At 47.2% G+C, this 18,958-nt stretch overlaps 1 protein-coding gene across 1 annotated transcript in view; it reads right to left on the bottom strand.

Moving 5' to 3' along the window:
• EXOSC10 (exosome component 10) overlaps positions 1–18,958 on the bottom strand; it is a 289,910-nt gene that overhangs the window by 147,343 nt on the left and 123,609 nt on the right. The window contains exons 12-13 of the mRNA XM_086921318.1: positions 13,397–13,545; positions 12,711–12,761 (exon numbers count right to left, since the gene is read on the bottom strand). Coding sequence (XP_086777444.1) covers positions 12,711–12,761; positions 13,397–13,545 — 200 coding nt within the window. The remainder of the gene's footprint in view (positions 1–12,710; positions 12,762–13,396; positions 13,546–18,958) is intronic.

Below are 18,958 nucleotides of genomic sequence, written 5' to 3'. Positions count from 1 at the left end.
GGCTGATCTTCGGTGCTGGAGCTGCTCAGGGTTGGGGCTTCTCGGACCCCAAAGCACTCACCAGTGGAAGACTCGGTGGGCTTGTTACAAAGAAGTCGTGCAGTCTTGGCGATAGTCGGTCCCTCGAGGTCTCGTCGCACTCACGGTTCTCAGCTTTGCTGTAGAGGTGAGTAGAGGTCAGAGGTGCCAGGGAAGCCGGGTCTCGTCGAGCTGGGTCGTCGGATTCGTGATGAAGGACTTGCAGCAGACCGCAGTGTTCTTAGGATGGTGCCCGCGGATGCAGGGTGACTACTCCTTAGCCACAAGGGAGAATCTTGAGGAAGAAATCTTGAAGTCCTTTCGCAGAAAGTCGTGTCTTGATTCCAAAGATGATCTAATTTGAACAGGGGGCCCGCTCCCATCTTTATACTAAAAAAGGGGGCTGACCCGGTGACTAGGTCCTGCCTGTGGGTGGGACTAGGAGGGGGTGGTTACACCCCTCTGCCCTGCCGGACTTTCCCCAGGCCAGGGGCTGGTGTGCCCCTGGAACTGGTTCAGACCGGCCTATGCGTAGTGAGCACCGGGGTGCCACTCAGCAGTCACCTTCCTGTAAAGCCCTGCCTACCCAGGATACACAAAACCATGCCTGGGACGGTGCTAGCACCGCCCCTGACAGGAAACCCTTTGTCCAGGCTCCCCTCGCTGGAAGGACTCCCAGCTGCAGGGGGTCAGACTCGTGTCTGTGGTGGCAGCATCCATTTTGTGGAGCTGAGGCTTCGTTTAACTTTAACCGGGGTTCACAGTTACATACATGTCGTGTCCCTCTAGAAGGGTGGAATGCTAACCCCGTCGCCAGAATTGGCGAGGGGTTAGTATTCCAATTCGTATGACACCTTACTCGACATGTTTTGATAAAGCAATACCAAAGATAGCATTTAACCGCGAGGATTATAATGCACTTAAGAGTATATGGTATGCGATATCATGGAACAGCTATTAGGACTTGGTTCCGCAAGCTGCAGACAGGCTCAGCTCATGCCAGAGCACCATCTCCCACGATTCCAAGCACTCTGCCTTCAGGATTGTTAAGGCCTGCCATAGGAGTGACTGATCGGAATCTGTGTGTCCATTTTAGGGTTAGATATAGGTATACTATATCTATAGCAAAGGGTGATTACACGACTTTGCCCCAGCTGTCATGCAGCCAGTTGTGTCAGATTTAGGAGGGGTGGCATAATACATGCTTCAGCCCCTGGCAGCCCTGGGTACACCCATGCCCTGAGTTACAGGGTCTGATAAGGTGGCCCAGTCCCAATTGGAACTGTACCTAGGGTACATGGAATCCATTTTAAAGAGAGCAGTAGGCCTGGGTCCTGATTGGCAGGATCTCAGGTCGACTATGTCCAAAACCAGCTAAAACACAGGGCAAAAAGTTGGGGGCAACCATAGTCAGGAGGTACCTTCCTACATCCACAGGCTACCCTGTCCAGTACTTCAACTAGAAATTCCACCAAAACAACCACACAAACAGCACAGCTTGCCCAGTTTCCTCACAGAGAAAACTTGCCTCTACCAGCATAAGCCTCTGGAATGATAGAGAGGAAGGAATGGACAGACAAGCCCCATAGGCTGCCATTATGTGGCTCAAATAGGATACTGTGCCTTTAAGAAAACTTTCCAGAACTCTCAGTATCCCAGAATGCACAGCAGGTCCCTTTTACTTTCAGTTCTTTTTGAAGGCGTAATACTCCAGACCTGTAGCATTCCTTACACGAATATCTTTCTCCACCGGGGAGGAGGTCGGGCGCTTATAACTATAACAGAGATACCCCTACTACAGAACTGGAGTTACAGGACAGAAACTACTCCTTCTGTAGTAGGGGATCTCTGTGTATAATCATAATCTAGTGAATAGAATGGCAAGCCCATCCCCACACCAAAGCGGCAGTGGAGAGTAAAGAAATACCACTATTGTGCGAACGATTCTGAGCGTCTGTCCTGGCATCAGTGTCCAGGCAGTAATGCTTAGCAAAGGTATGGACCGACTTCCAAGTGGCCGCCTTGCAGATTTCTGCAATTGGAACATTACGTAGCAAAGCAGTCGTGGCAGCTTTGCCCCTGGTGGAATGAGCCTTAGGTTTACCTCCTAAGGTCATATTAGCCTTTTGGTAACACAATTGTATACAGGACACAATCCACCTAGAAATGGACTGTTTGGAGGTTGCAAGACCGGTCCCGACTGAACTATAATTGATAAACAATTGGTCTGACCTACGAATATCTTTGGTTTTATCCAGATAAAATTTCAACACCCTCAACACCATCCTAACATCCAGGGAATGTAGAGACCTTTCCGCTGGAGATGAAGGATTCTGAAAAAACGTAGGCAAAGTTATGGTCTGGTTGACATGAAAATCAGAAATAACCTTGGGAAGAAATTTAGGGTGAGTACGCATAACAACCTTAGCAGCATGAAATACAGTATAAGGTTCTTGGCAACACAACGCCTGAATTTCCCTCACCCTACGGGCCGATGTGATGGCCACGAGGAACGCCGCCTTCCAGGACAGGTGCTGCAACGAAGCCTTATGAATAGGTTCAAAAGGCTCCTTCATCAATCTGGACAGCACCACATTTAATTCCCATGAAGGCGAAGGAAGCCGGACAGGAGGGAATACTTTCTTCAAGCCTTCCAAAAAATCTTTGATCACAGGGATCTGGAAGAAGGAAGTCTGTGAAGGGCATTTCCTGTAGGCTGTCAATGCAGCAAGATGGACCTTAATGGAATGGAAATTAAGGCCAGACTGCGCCAAATGCAGAAGATAAGGAAGGATGACATCCTCCTTACACGTCGTAGGGTCATAGTTCTTGGACTTGCACCAGATGCAGAATCTCTTCCACTTGTAAGCATAGGAAGTCCTAGTGGAAGGTCGCTTAGCCTCCTTCGGTATGTCCATACAGTGTTCTGGTAGATTCAAATGGCCATATTGCACTCTCTCAGGAGCCATGCCGCCAAAGTCAAAGACAAGAGGTTCGGGTGCACCATCTGCCCCCCGAACTTCGTGAGAAGGTCCGGCCTGCACGGCAGGCGTGAGGAAGGAGCGACCGGTGAAGCAGGTCTGTGAACCACCACTGCCTGGGCCATTCCGGGGCAATCAGGATCATCCGTGCCTTGGACTGGGACAGCTTGATGAGCACCGCCGGAATCAGGGGAATGGGCGGAAAAGCTTACAGAAAGCTGTTCGACCAGTCGATCCATAGGGCATTCCCCAACGTCCCCTGTTGGTAGTACCTGGATGCGAAGTCTCTGCCTTTGTTGTTTTCGGCAGTGGCGAACAGATCTATGTCTGGAGTCCCCCACCTTGCGAAGACTTCTCCTAGCACTTCGTCGTTTATGACCCATTCGTGGTTTTCCTGAATCAGTCTGCTCAGTGCGTCCGCCTGAACATTCTGCACACCTGGCAGATGGGTAGCCGTTATGGTCAGTCCTCTGGCCAGAAGCCAGTGCCAGATCGCCTGTGTCTCCTGCGATAGAGTGCGCGATCTCGACCCACCCTGCTTGTTGAGGTAATACATTGTGGTCGTATTGTCCGTCTGTACAAGCAGAGTTGGTCTGAAAGGACGGATGAAAGGCCTTCAGTGCCAAGTGAACAGCTCCGAGTTCCAGGAAATTGATGTGGTACGTGGACTCCGTCGGAGACCACGTCCCTTGAATCTGTAAGTCTCTCGGAGTGCGCTCCCCAGCCATGGAGAGACGCATCCGTCACAATAGTCTGTGTGGGAATGTCCTTGTGGAAGGGAACACCTCTGAGGAGATTCTCCGCTGAACACCACTACTTCAGAGACTGAAGAGCATGCAGAAACAGTTGTATCTTGTCGTCCCAAGACTCTTTCCTTTGATCCCACTGATCCTCCAAGCACTCCTGCAGTGGTCTCATGTGTAGCCGTGCATGAGGCGTGAGAAAGATACAAGAGTCCATCGACCCCAGTAGAGAAGACACCGTCCTCACTGTTGTAGATGGAGCGGTCATAAGAGCCTGAGCCTTGCGAAGGAGTGATAATCTTCTCTCCTCCGAAGGAGACACGCTTGCTGATAGCGTATTGATGGAGGCTCCCAAGTATTGTATGCATTGGACCGGACAGACTTGGACATGTTGATGAGCAACCCCAGCTTGTTCAATAGAACGCACGTCTTCTGGAAGTGTGCTTGAGCTTCTGAGAAGGAGGAGGCCTTGATCAACCAGTCGTCCAGGTACGGGTAGACAAACACCTTGTTCTTCCTCAGGTGTGCAGCTACCACTGCCATGCACTTCGAGAACGTTCTGGGCGCAGACTTCAGCCCGAATGGCAGTACTGTGTACTGATAATGATTGGCGCCGGGGGAGGAGCCAAGCTGGCGACTGAAATGGCCGCCTAGGCTCTCGGCTCCGCCGACCTTCCTGTTCTGCACACTCATCCTGCATCCCATCCTGAACCGTGCCACAACTCTGTTTCGGAGAAATGATGCTGCCTCCGGTAGTGTGCTCCCGAGATCTCTACCTGCTGTAGAACCGGAGAAATGTCCTCGCTTAGTCTCCGGCCCCGAGCAGCCATGGAACCGGGGCTATGGGTGAGTGGGACGGCCAGCCCCTGATGCAGCCACAGCGGCCATCTGCTGCGGGGAGGAGTCGACCTGCCCGAACGAGTCGTTTGACTTAATCGCCTTTGCCGCATCTATCCAGCGCACCTAGCGGGTCGAGTGATTGCGTAACACTGTGGACCCGGGTGCCCATATTTCATCTTTTTCCTGCCCGTGTGCCTCTCGGACATTATTTCTCCTTCTCCCGATGTTCTTGTGGGTGACATTTTGGGCATCACGTGTGCTATGCTGGGGCACTGAGGGCTCTGGTTGGAGATAGCAGTCCTGGCGCTGGTTGAGCCCGCTTCCACGCTAAAGTCTGCAACGCTATGGAGTCTGCTACCCCTATGGTCACGGCTCGACCGTATTTCTGGGGGCGGCAGGATGGTGACCGGTTGGACGCTCGGGAGAGCGGCGTCCTCTCTACTGCATCGCAGCCTGCCGGGGAGCTACCTGTGAGGGGGAGTGCTGCGGCTCATGACTACGGGGCAACGCCAAGGATCGGGGATGTTCTGGGGGCTCTTGGTGCCCTGCTTGTCGCCCTGGATTGTACCGCCCACGACCTAGGGAGAAGATTGGACGCCATGGCTCACGTTGCGGGAGGTGCTATACGGGATTGTTCTCGGGTACAGAGCCCTGTGCCACACCCGGCAACCGAGCGGAGTGTACTGCTTGCTCCGGCGGACATGGTGATGCTGGAGGACCGAGACCACAAGATAGCTACTGGGCTGATTGCTGCCGGTAAGGAGGGGTCCGGTGATTATGGACCTGCACCGTGGTGGAGATTCGGCTTCAGATGCTGCTTCCGACATTTCAGCTGTGGATTGATGGGGTGGCCTCCCCTCCTCTCCCGGAATTTGTATTACTGAGCCAGACAACAGGCATTGGGAACTTTCGGTCGTGCATGGAACTTTCCCGCACTGACTTTGACTACTCACTGTTATTTCCTGCCGGCTTTGATGGGCAAACCAACGGATTGTCCTGGCTACCCTGGTCTCCCAAACCACCTAAAATGGCGGCTGGCCAGCCGACCTCTGTATGTGCACACGATCGCACGGGCCAGGGCTGAAGACGCTTCGGTGCTTTCTGGTGTTTGTTTGGCTGATGACAAAGTGGGACACGCACTACAACGAGTGTAACGACTAGCGTCATGTGGCAAATCATGTTCTGCATTAATATATGTTAATTGACTATAATTCTATAATTCCCGAGATTGATGACTACCGGGGGGGGGCTTATAGTTTGCAGGAGGAAGAGGCCGAGAGCTTGTTCGACGGCTTTCCTTCATGATTCCTTTTCTCCCATTTCTTTTTCTACTTATGTGTAGGTTGGACAGTCCGGGGCTCGGGGGAGTTGGCGGCTGGGAGCCCGTATAGTGATTTCTTCTCCTCCTCCGTCTTCATTACTTCTCTTCTTGCTATATTTCGGGTTTCCTATTTAGGGCGACAGGCACACTGCTGGGGGGGTAGGCCGTGGCCTTCTGCAGGGGTGCGGGGTGGGGGAGGGGGTTCTTTTCTTTTAATTTCTTTTGTTTCTTCCTTGGTTCTATGGCCCTTTTTTTTTTTCTTCTCTTTTCTGTGGTGGTGTTACAGTCTCCTGTGGGTCTTGCGATGTATCCAGCTCGAGGGATGGGGCGCTGATTTGCTCTGATACGTGATTGTGTTGATGTTTATCCTGATTGTATACTTCATCTCCGTCACTCCTACTGTGATTGCATTGCTTGTTGACCTTCCGCTTTATGTTTGTTATTGGTAGGACCGGGTATGATCGTATGGCATTGATCCTGTTACTTTGATACTATAAAATGAACCTTCTTTGATCCCGATTGTCTACAAGCACACCTCAACACATGCTATATCCTGTACCTCTGTTAGAACTCCTGACATCGTGCTGCCTTGTTTACGTGTAATTGATTTGCGATACTTATGACTTATTTAGTGGCCGGCCAGGGTGGTTGTAGGCCTGTGCCTGTACTCGTTTGAAAGACCAATAAAGGTTCGCCAACATTTTTTTTTTTTTTAAATGATTGCCGCCGACTTGGAATCGCAGGAACTTCCTGTGCTTGTGTGCAATGGGCACATGGAAGTACGCATCCTGTAGGTCTATAGCACACAGCCAGTCTCCCTGTTGCAGTTGAGGATAAATCTGATGCAACGACAGCATGCGAAACTTCTCTGTACGAATCCACTTGTTTGCTTGTCGCAAATCCTGAATGGGCCTGAACTCTTTCTTGTCCTTCTTGCGAACCAGGAAGAACCAGGAGTACAGACCTCTTCCTCTTTGAGACAGAGGTACATCTTCTATCGCCCTTTTCCTTAACAGGATATCAGCCTCCACCTGGAGCTCGCGCAGCTGAAACTGCGAGCTGACGGGAGGAATTGATGGAGGCGGGCTGGTGAACCGAAGACTGTATCCATTGCAAACAATATTCAGCAGCCACTTGTCCTGAGTAATTTTTCTCCACTCTGCCAGAAAAAGTTGAACGCTTCCCCCCCACCGGAGCGGGTAACTGATGTAAGGGAAATAACCACTCAGGGTCGAGACCCAGCTGGGCCTTTGTTCGCTGTAGAGGACTGCTGGCCTCCTCTCCCCTTCTGGCGCTTCTGGAAGGGCCTCTGGAACTGCTGTTGCTGTCCCGAAGCCTGCCCTCGGCCCTGTGCCCTGTGCCCCGAACCCTCTCTGGAACGGGCGGTAGGCTTTTTTTTCTTTGGGCTTCTCTAACCCAACAGCCGTCAGGGTCTCGGCCTCCGCTTTCATGCGGGCCATCTCATCTTCCATATGCTTGCCGAACAGGGTTTCCCCTGAGAAGGGCAGATTGGCCACCCGCTGCTGAGCCTCCGGCTTGAGTGATGTGAGTCTAAGAGTTTTATCAATGTGAGGGAGGAGGAATTGCTGTCCTATCTGTTCCCCAGAACTAGGTAGATTTTATCAAGAGTGGATAGGACACTTGTGACCACTTGTACCAAGAGATATATTGAAAAACCCTTATAAACGTTGTGTATTTCGAGAAGCGGTATATCTTGTTCTCCGCCCCACACAGACGTTATGGCAACAGTCATTGGGTTTGACAATTAGTATCTTGCCAGCCTCGCCCGAGGCAATCTCTGGTTTTTCGTGGCAGTATCCAGAGATAATTCGAGTAACCCCACTGGAAGATGAAGATAAAATAGTTTCCAAGCGACTAACTACTCTTTATTCATATCGCTGGACCACTAGTTTAAAAAGGTGGTATGGGTATGCTCTGGGGATAGTTAGGAATCCTTAGCATATATCTTTTGGACAAAAAAACGTCAACATGTTTCTGCTCTCTTGGCCCGTGGGTCTAAGAGCATTCGTCAGGACATATAAACAAACAGACACAGTGCAGAGATACTATCACTATTTATGACGTTGATGGGTCATTTCAACATAATAGTCTTACCCACTATGGTTCATAAGAGTCACCTAGAAAGATGGAAAGAAGAGGGGGTAACTTGTGGCACTTTAACGAATTAATGTTAAATAGTCGTGGTCAAAACATTCATTATGTTTGTCAAAATTTAAGCTCAATTTGAGACATTTTCTTAGAAATTGTGAGGAAAACATTCAACAGTAGTGACATTTATGGCGAGTTAAAAAGTGGCGATATTTTGAGACCAGCGTGCAAACAACTTCTTAATTCTCTGATGTCTAGGTGGTTAGTTGGAATATACAGTAAATATCATTAGTACTGGACCTAGCGCAACGATCTGAAACATATAAATGATTATGTAAAATAGGTCATACCTCTAGATTAGGTGTACATGGTGTGAACCTGGAGGGAAACGAAGGTTGAGTATAGCTGATATCGCCCTCTTATCTTAATGGAATTAGACATAGTGCAAGGTTACCTCGTGTGAGGTCTTACCTGAAGATAATTTCAAAGTGGTTCCCTCAGAGGGTACGGACACTCGTCCCAGGCTAAAAAGACATCAATATGATGTTACAAAGATCGATGTCTGCCTGTAGTTTGTAAGGCGGGCAGTGAGGAGAACTCACCCGCGTTGGAAGCGTGTTCCGCGTCTTGTGCTGGCTCTGCCCCCTGGACGCCGGGAGCACGCTTCCGATGGAGTTTTCTATGGTACTGGTCATGGAGGTAGAAAGGGGGGTGTGTTTGTTTACAAAGATCGAGTGACAAATTCAACTAAAAAAATACGGGTTCTCAGTCATAATCTTGCGCTAATTCATAATTCAGTGTTGATGGGTCTGTTTTTACGTAATTATCATAACACTATTACTAATATCAAAAATAAAAAAAAATAAAAAACGGGCGTCTTTTCCTCGACGGCGACAGTCTCTCCCTCGACGGCGAATGCCTTCGCCTCGACGGCGACCTCCTTCGCCTCGGCGGCGATCTTCACTTCGACGGCGATCTTCTCCTCAACGTCAAGGATCCCCTCGACGGCGACGGCAAACAGCGGTGTCGACTCGATGGCGAGCGCCGACGCCGGGCCTCTCGACATCGATTACTCGACGACTACTCAGACGAGGACGACGACTAAATCGTCACAGGAGATCTCGACGGCGGCCTGTTCAGTTCCCTCGACGCCGAACACCGCTTCGACCCAGAGCCCTGGGGAGACGGGTAACAGACTGCTGTCATCCCTCTCGACGCTGTAGTCGGTGCAATCGACACAGACAGAGAATGGGGACGCTTGCTGGTCTTCCTGCCCCTGGGGAGCCCCCAGAGGCCTCAGCATGGGCAGAGGAAGCCCCTCCAGACCCACCTTGCGCCTTCAGCCTTCTGTCCTACAGGCCCTGAAGCCTGATCTTCATTCTATCCCTCAGGGTCCTGCCAGAAAAGCCCTGACAAATGTCACACTCCTGTGGGACATGAGAAGAGGGAAGGCAGATGATACACACCTCGTGTGGATCCGATTTGGCCTTCTTCCTGGAGCACTCTGGACATTTGTCAAATAATGCAGGCATATTGAAAATCAAAGAGTGCACCAAAGGATAATCAGGAAGAAAAGCACCAAAGTACTTTAGGAAAGCACTTAAAGAACTTGAAAAAGTGAAAAATCACCAAGAAACCCTTAAAAAAATGGAGAGCTCAATGCTCCAGGGTCCTGCTTGCAGGAGGCGGAAAAAAGAACTGAAGGTAAAAGGGACCTGCTGTGCATTCTGGGATACTGAGAGAGTTCTGGAGTTTTCTTAAAGGCACAGTATCCTATTTGAGCCACATAATGGCAGCCTATGGGGCTTGTCTGTCCATACCTTCCTCGCTATCATTCCAGAGGCTTTTGCTGGCAGAGGCGAGTTTTCTCTGTGTGGAAAGTGGGCAAGCTGTGCTGTTTGTGTGGTTGTTTTGGTGGAATTTCTAGTTGAAGTACTGGACAGTGTAGCCTGTGGATATAGGCTGCATTATCGGTCTTTAAATTCTCTCTTAAGTGTCTTTGCAGTTCTGCATTTTTTGACAATTTAAGAGATTATTTTTGATTGCTCCGGGGTCCACGCACATGGGCGGGACTATTCACTAGATTATGACTATACACAGAGATCCCCTACTACAGAAACTAACTGTCAAAGACAATGATCTGCAATGTTTGATGTGGCAGATGTTTTCTGGGTTAAGGCACTGCACTGTCTATGACTTTTTACACAATACAAATGCTTTTAAAAAAAACAAGACGGTGGAATTCTAGTTTTCGTGTTCCCATCAGGTAGCCCATCTTAAGGGTGGAACTGGCCTTATTGTGAAGACTCCTCCCAACTAGCTGATTTTCCCTCCTGAACTGGTGCCAAATGGGACCCGGGTGGGGGGTAACATTTTCCCTTTCTGGAGGGGAAGCCTGGGACGCATATCAAAGGGAGCAGAGCCCTTGAAGCCTCCTGCCTTGATATGCTGATTATTAGCCATCCTGCTTGCAGGAGGTGACAACACCTCTGTCCGGAGCAGTCAGTTTTTCTACCCTCAGAGTGCGTGGGCTCTCACCTGCAGGGGTCAGAAACCAGTCTATGGTGGCAGGCTGGTATACACCAGTCAGTCAGCACACTAGGGGCTGGTAGGTTTCCAGGTGGTACCTTTATGGTACCCTCTGAGTGCATGTATTAATAAATCCTTCACTGGAATCAGTGTGGGTTTATTAACCGGAGTTGTTTGATACCAAACATCTTTGGTGTCAGTGAAGCCATCATATAGCTGGGGAACTCAATCATCAGTGCTTAGTACATATACTCAAGATGGCTTCGCTGTTCACTGGCAATGTCCAAGAATCGACAGACATCACACGGGCATATCTGCTCATGCAGATATGTCCTCACATGCAATACAATACAATGCACCCTGCATTAGGACTGTAAGGCCTGTTATAGGGGTGGCTTACATATATTGCATGGAGTGTCTGCAGACATGGCACACAGGAGGTGTGCCGTGTCTTCACTTTTGTCTGTACGTCATGTAGCCTGCAATGGCAGTTGTCATGAGTGTGGTGAGGGGTCCATTAGGGTGGCAAAATTCATGCCACAACCCTTAACCACTTGGATGCTAAGGGTGGTGCCTGCATATCAATGTAATTTCCATTGAAATCAATGGAAATTCCATGACGAGTTACCCTTGTCATTAGCGGCGAAGAGGTTAAGGATCCTCTTAGCATCCATGCCCTAGGTCCCATGGTGCCTTTTACTAGGGACTTACGGGGGTGCTAAAAGTATTGCCAATTGGTGGAACAATTGTACAGTTTTAGGGAAAGATCTGGCAATGGGGACCGGGATAGCAGGAACCCAACACTTCTGTCAAAATTGCATCATTTACTAGGGAAAGGGGTGGCCATGTCAAAATTTGCATTTTCCTACAGAGTAGGCACAGGAACTAATTAACTTCAAAGGTACCTGCCCTATTACAAACAAATATTAGGTGACACTTGGAAAGGACCCAGCTGCTGTCCCCATAGTCTTACTGGCACCACACCCGGTGAGAGGAAAGCTTCCTACAGAACCATATTTGAGTGACCATAGAGAAGAGGACTGTTCTTTACCCTAGTCACACTGGGTGGACAGTCACATGCTCTGCACAAGCTTAGAACAATTTTCCCATCTTGAATTTCAAATAACTGGCGCTGTAGGACTGCTTGCAATAAGGCAAAATGAACTACTGAAAAAGTGGGTGGGCTACTCCCAGGAACTTTTATCCTATTGGTTAGGGAGTGCCCAGCAGTACCCTCACCCATTAGCTGGTGCCAGGCATACATGTGGCACCCCATACTACCATCCTTAGGACCCTTCCTGGACCTGCAAAAAAATTAAAGAATTCTGGGCCTGCTGTCTGTGACCTGAAGTGCCCTGAAGGATAGGGACGGCATCCTCTTGTACCCAGCACAAAGAAGTGTACTCCAAGGATCAGTTGGCTGAACACCTATGTGGCTACAGGGACAACACGCTGCCAGAGGTATTTTCATGGAAATGCCCAGCTGGCCAGAGGAACTGCACCTGGACTATACTTTGCTTTTGGCCTGTCCGACATCCTAGGAGTCTTAACGTTTCCTCCCCAAAGGTCCTGGAGAGGCCTTAGAAGTGTACTCCTTTGGTTGTTTGGGCATCAGGAGAAATTTTGGGAAACAAATTCCTCCAGATCTTCAGTGGCACATAAGGGGAAAAGTAGCCAACCAGCGTTTAACTGACAATTTCACCTTCATCCTGGTCAAGGCTGCGAGCACCTTAAAAAAAAAAAAAAGTTCTCATTCTGCACTGCGTCCGGACTTGAATCTCGACCTGTGGCTGAGGAGCTGTATGTGGGCAAGGCAAGTATGAAACCTACAGGCAAATTACACACCCTTGTTTGGATAGGTTGTAAAATGTCAGTCTCAATGAATAAAACCAAAATAAGTAAATTAAGGTTTAGTCTGTTATAAAGCACTGCAGGTATTGACCACAATTCTGTCACTCAGCAACCGGTTGCTCGTGGGCAGTGACGGGTGTTATGGCAACAGAAATTTACGTTAGCCACCTCCTCGTACAACTTAAAGTATTTGGATTCTAGCAAATAAAGACAATAACAACCTTTTCACAGACTTGATTAAACACCGGCGAGAATCATGCTACTTCAGAGAAAACTTTTCACAGTTCCTACAGTTTGGGATGATAACCCTGTACTCACTTGGGGAGCTCCTCTGAGATCTTCAGCATCATGTGGTTTGGCAGGACATAACTGAAGCAAGAAAGGGAAAGGGAAGAGAAAGTCAATCAATATAAAACTAGTGAAAAAGGTTTATTAAACCACATTATGCCATACAGGCAGAGCAGTGGGGAACACAAGCTGTAAACATACTTCATCCTCTTCAAATTAGTGCAGCAGTTTAGAGGGTTCACCAGACTTATTAGTAACCAAAGTACCGTTTGTAAGCAATGAAATAACCTCCCAACATATATGGCTATAAAATCAAAGCACCCAGTAACATGTACGGTCAGAAACAATCAATACACACACACAACCCCTGAACCCACAACACATAACAGGAGTTCTTTTGCAGGACAGTAGTTTTGCACAGCTGGGCAGAATATAGATTGACAGGCTGCAGGGAGTGAATCTACTCATTCAGAGCTACGTTCTGTAATATGGCACAATAAACCCACAACCAAATTCAATGAATCTATGCCAACTATTTTTTGTGCATCCACAAGTTCAGACATTGCTGCTGTCTTCTAATGGCAGTTCAGGAGACTATCATACCACTAGCTAGAGAGAGAAACCAGGTTTCTTCCGTGTGATGAATCGCTTCATTATGCTGTATCAACACTTCTTAGCTTCCAGAAAGAGACACAATCTTCTCTAAATGGGCTTACCCAGTGCTCTCATCTTCCTGGCGTGCCATCTTGTCTCTCCAGGCATAGATAAGACGGAAAGCAGTAAGCTGCTGAGTATTGAGATGCCTCTTCTGCTTCCGGTACAACTCCAGGTAGGACTCTTCACTGAAGATAGGTTTTGTAAATTTCTGAAAAGAGATGGGATGCGTTTAGGTGATTAACAGAGAGAGAGGGAAAATACAAAAAACTCTGAGCAAACATTCGGGTGCATTAAGGTGGAAAAGAGGGAAAAGTATTTAGGAGAATGGAAAGAAGACATTCATTTAATTTCATGTTTTTATAACCAGCTCATATTAATAAAGGATACTAAAGAGCACAGGATAAATTTAGAGAACTTGGTAAGAGTAACCATTTGCAGAATAAGTGTCATTTATGTGCAAATGCTGCAAACAGTTTTCTTGGATGAAAGGGAGTTCTGACGAGTGAAGCATCACTGTGGGAAAGCGATGAGTTTGCAGAGGTGGGAAAATTGAAGGGCCTCCAACCATGAAAATACATCGGTATCAGCAAACTAGGGGTCTTCCGTAAAGGGAGAAGACCAGTTCCCTTCGATACAAATAAGGAGTACCACCAAATGGCAGATTCTCAATTCTTCCACTGCATTCAAATCAGGCACGCTTGTCCCCCATATTGTTGGAAGCTGGCTCTGTAAATGGCATGCCACTAGGTGGTTATACGGGGCACATATTTTAGTGGTTCCCCAAACATGTACAGGGCTCAATGTAAAACCCAAAGTGCTCTATTAGTGGTAGTGTAGGCGAGCAGCCTTAGGCTTAAACAATATTGCTGTCAAACAGTTAGGTATCAAACTTACAGTTCCAGTCTTTGGGACCAAAGGTCAGAAAAGGACATGGGCAGGCGAGTACTAAAACTGCACTGCCAGAGGCACAGTGGCGTACTGCTGCAGAGGTCGAAATCGGAGTTAGGTCCACAGCGTTTCAATGAAACTGGGGGTGCTCAAAGCCACTGCAAGTAAGTAGATTGGTTGCAGTTAAGTAGATCATTTCAGGGGCAAAGCTTTAAGGGTTAGGTCAAGCACAGGGAGAGGGCGGGGAGGGTGGCCACAGTACCACTAAACAGACTCCACAAGCAGCACAGGTGCGGTAGGGTGCAAATTCAGCATTGGGAGCCCAATGCCCTTCAATGAGGATTCTATTGTCAGCTAACAGGCTGTAGGAGTGGCACAGGCGGTTGAAGGAGAGAGACCGACGACAGCAGATCTAATGTATAGGTGTAGGTGGTCGTAGGGGCAACGTCTGTTCAGCTCATCAAGGCCCAGAAGCTTTGGTGTGGGGTGCATTTCGACGTCAGAGTCTTCTTACTGCAGCCAGTCGCAATCAGGGGGAGCCACTGGATTCACACTGCAGGTACCGTTGTGGAGATCAGGAGAGGTCAGCCAGCACTGGACTTGCAGTCAGGATCGCTGGGGAGACTTCACTGGATAGATAAGCCACTCAGACTGGAGGCGTGGGGTGCAGCGTGGGTAGCAGTTGTGGTTCCAGCTAGATCCAGAACCCTTGGAGTAGATTTCTTCTAGACAGGTCCGCTATCCATGGGAGATTGGAGTCTTTTTCTAACTCAGCAGCGCTCCTAGGGTTTTCAGAGGTCACCGGTTGCAAGACAGGTCGCCTTTTGGTTGCATATTCTTCGAAGCCACAGACAGGCCAGTAGGGCTGGGGTCAAGTAGTAGTAGTCTTCAGGTGTTTTATTTCTATCTAGGACCCCAATTCGATATTCCCGATTCATGCCCTTGTGCGGTTATAATCAATAATATCCTTACAAAGGCATAAGAATCATATCTATATTCAGTAATAGCCCATGCAGTCCAAAGCACAGCACGGCTACTCCCATCGACTCCTAGAAAGCACAACGTGTTCTTTAAACAAACCAAGCCTCCAGCAGCCCGGGAAATTTCCCCCCTGCTTTTGTTTTGATTTGATTTGAACAAGAACTCCTGGAGTCCAGCAAGAACTGTTGGTTCTTAATGACTTCTTATATCCAACCTTACGTCAAACCCGGCACCTTTCAGGTATAAAATACCAATGGTTGCCTTAAGCAAACACACGGGGGTTTGGAGCTAAGCGGCTATCTACTTGCCCGAGAGCCCAGCTGATGCGAGAGCCCACGGAAGCCGCCCCTCCCCTTTGACGCGCTGGAGAAGCTAATTTTTCTCACGCCGAGAAAATCCAGCTCCGGTGTTCCCGAGTCACCCTTGCGGGTTGCTGGGAGATCGAGTCCTGAAGAAAGAGATATCAGACCTCCCACATTCTATTACTAAATTACGGAGCTGACTAAACCCTTAAAGAGAATTCTTGAATCAGATCCTTGGCAAAAACAATCTTAACCAACTTAACTTAAACTGCTACTTACTTACTCCTTCCCAAGTGTTAGGCTTAGGTCAGGTACATCGGGGTAGGCGTAGTTAGAAGCACCAGTTGAGAAAGTTAATCAATGGTTTTATGTATGTATATATATTTTATCTATTTTAAGTATCATATGGCTAAGAAACCATATCTATGCTTTTACAGTATTATTCTGTAATACTACTTTTACTATACGCACTTTACTTCATAATAAGTATTGCAATTGTGGCAATTCATTTCTCTTGCATGAGAAAGAAGACTGCTCTATAAAATAACACCATTTTATTGAAAACACCCGTCTCTCTATTTCTCTGCACTCTGGTGAAACTAAGTATGCACGATTGACTGAGTGAAATAGCTGCCAATTGTTTTCACACGACTCTAGAGATACACTCTATTCTGAGGGAGCAAAGTTGTCATGTTTGTACGGTTGTCAGAAGCTAATCCCTTCTTGTCTAATCCGGAGAGTTAACTCTTTCCTGAACATTCGAGAAAGTTTCTATTGACCTCTGAGCTAGCTGGCGAAACTAATTAAGTCTAATATAGTCAGTAGAGACCTAGTCGACCTCAGCCTTACGTCTACACTGCTGTTTATATTATTCCAATCCGCAGAGCCTATTGGGAATATAGGAACTACACTACATGGCGCCCAACGTTTGGTAAGGCGATAATCTAACGCAAGACACTAGAGTAACTCAGTCGTGCTTGTTCACACAGAACCCTTTCTCCGTAAAAACTCCAAAAGACGTCTGGAGTGGGTGAAAGGTTAATATCCGCCGGAACTTAGTAGGAAGAGATTCCTATGTATTAGTTTTTGGTTTAGTCAACGTTGAAGGATACAGTGTTCAAAAAATATTGTGCACCTAATCTTTGTTTCCTTGAAACTTGATCTGCAACAAAGAGCTTTCTGTCAGTAAAAATGGTGGAAAGTGACGATGAAGCTGAGAGAGCTAGAATAGTAGGTCAACTAATAGAGGATGACACAGCCATCCAAGAAAATGACCCGAGTGTTATACTCATTCTGGTCAACGTAAGGAGAACTATAACTCTTAAACTTATAAAAAATTGACTGACATCACGTGGTGGTACAGTCATATTCGTGGTAGAGGCCCATGAATATCGTCAGACAGAGATATTCTATTCATGGATACACTTTCCAGCAGCAAACTCTATAACAAAAGAATTCCACTATTACAAAATATAGGAACCTCCGGAAATATACACTCCTTTCGAGGACGTTGAAATCCCGCTAAATTACCAAGAGCACCTGCTCTGGTTTAATGGCGCCCTAAAACAAAATAATCACATCACCAGGCACGGTCCACTAGGTAGACCGGAAGCAACGGGGCTGGTTCTAGCCAGTTACGCAACACACCCAGACATCGAAACAATGTCAAGCGAAGAACTCCTAGTTAAACTGAAAGAATTAACGAAGGCATACAGAGAATTAGTTCAACTAGCAGCATCTGTGGCGATCCGCCAGAAATTGAAGGAGACAGATATAGTAGAACAACCATTTGAACTTGCCAGAATCATAGAAAAATCCTATGAAGAACTAGGAAGAGATAGTTTGGGTGGGAAACCGGTAAAACCCCAACTAACTGAAAATCCTGAAAAAACCTTAATTAAAAATAATCTGAATACTCCAAAAAGGAGCTGGGAGGGTAATAAACAGTCCACTCCCAGGGAAAAACGATTCCAGTCCAGAGGAAGGTCTCCTAAACGGAGAGAAAAATCTCCAGACCGAGGAAACAAGTCTCCCCAAAGGGAACCCTCTGAAAAAAGATACAACCTTAGAGATAGGGATAAATTGAGAAAACCTGATAGATAAAGATATTGATACACGTCCCTCTCGATCACTCTCACTCAATCTTTCTCGATCTTCCGCACAAAATCGGAAAGGAGAGGACGATCAGAACACAGAGAAGAGCACGTCAAGTCCAAAGACAAGTAACCTGCTCATCAAAGTAATAAATCACAATATCCCAGAAAGAAGGTAGCAAGTATTAAGATTAAACATGCCGAGGATTCTGAGGACACAGCTGAAAAACAGAGTGGGCCCAGACAATGCTAGACAGCATAGCTCGCAAGATCCTGATGAATCATCTGGAGACAGTGCACACGAATGAATACATTCAGGTGGAAACTGCAGATACCAGGGTTAGCAAACCCCATAAAATATACGAAATAACATTACGTATAGAGGGGGATAAGACGAGGAAAGTAAGAGGTCTCTTTTGGGATAATCTTTCGAAAGGCTAGGACATCCTGTTAGCTGAAAAAGACTGGCCACAAGAGTTTGTCAGGGAGTGCCCTCATGGCGAAGAAATAATTATGCCTGCCTTCTCTAATCAAATACCAATTCATAAAAAATATACACTTGCAAGAAAATGGGCAGTAGCCCAAGCTCCAGCTTTATATAAAAGCCATGTGGGATGGGATGAGGATTCACCTCACCACAAAATCCAGTTAAAAAAAAATCAACCCACTGCACAAAGGCAGTACCTAGTTAAACAAGAAGCTAAAAAGCAAGTCAAGTAGATTTTAGATCAACTTGAATATCAAGGGGTGATTGAAACATGCACCTCACAAATGTACAATCCTTTGTTTCCAGTCTCCAAACCAGACGATTCATATTGTCTAGTTTTGGACTACAGACACCTTAACTCCTGTTGTAAAACATTTGCAGTACAAAACTCACACAGTGCAGCACTAATGAATAACATTGTGCGCAAAAAATATAAAAGGACATTAGATATCTCTAAAAGATTCTTTTGTCAAAACATTGCACCTGAAAGCAGGTATTTGACCGCTTTCTCAATAATGGGGTCACAAAATCACTTCTGTCGACTCCCACAGGGATTCAAGAATAGCCCAGGATTATTCTCAGCAAGGGTAACAGAGTTACTACAAATCTACGACGATGAGGCATTATCCTATGTCGATGACATCTACCTCACAGATGATGACCTGGAGACTCACTTAAAAAGAGTGAACACCATAATACTTGAGTTCACTTCAGAGGGTTACAAATTCATCTTTAAAAAGTCACGAATTGCCCATCTAACTGTCCTATTTTTAGGATATGAATTATCAAGTGAAGGCAAGAGCCTAGCAGACAATTTCTTAGAGAAATGTGCTGTACTCCAAGCACCAAAAACGCTAAAGAATTTACAAT

The sequence above is a fragment of the Lissotriton vulgaris genome, chromosome 5 (assembly GCF_964263255.1).
Source record: "Lissotriton vulgaris chromosome 5, aLisVul1.2, whole genome shotgun sequence".
Lineage (NCBI taxonomy): Eukaryota > Metazoa > Chordata > Amphibia > Caudata > Salamandridae > Lissotriton > Lissotriton vulgaris.
Note: the sequence above shows the minus strand (reverse complement) of the source record. Positions and strands in the feature narration are given on the sequence as shown.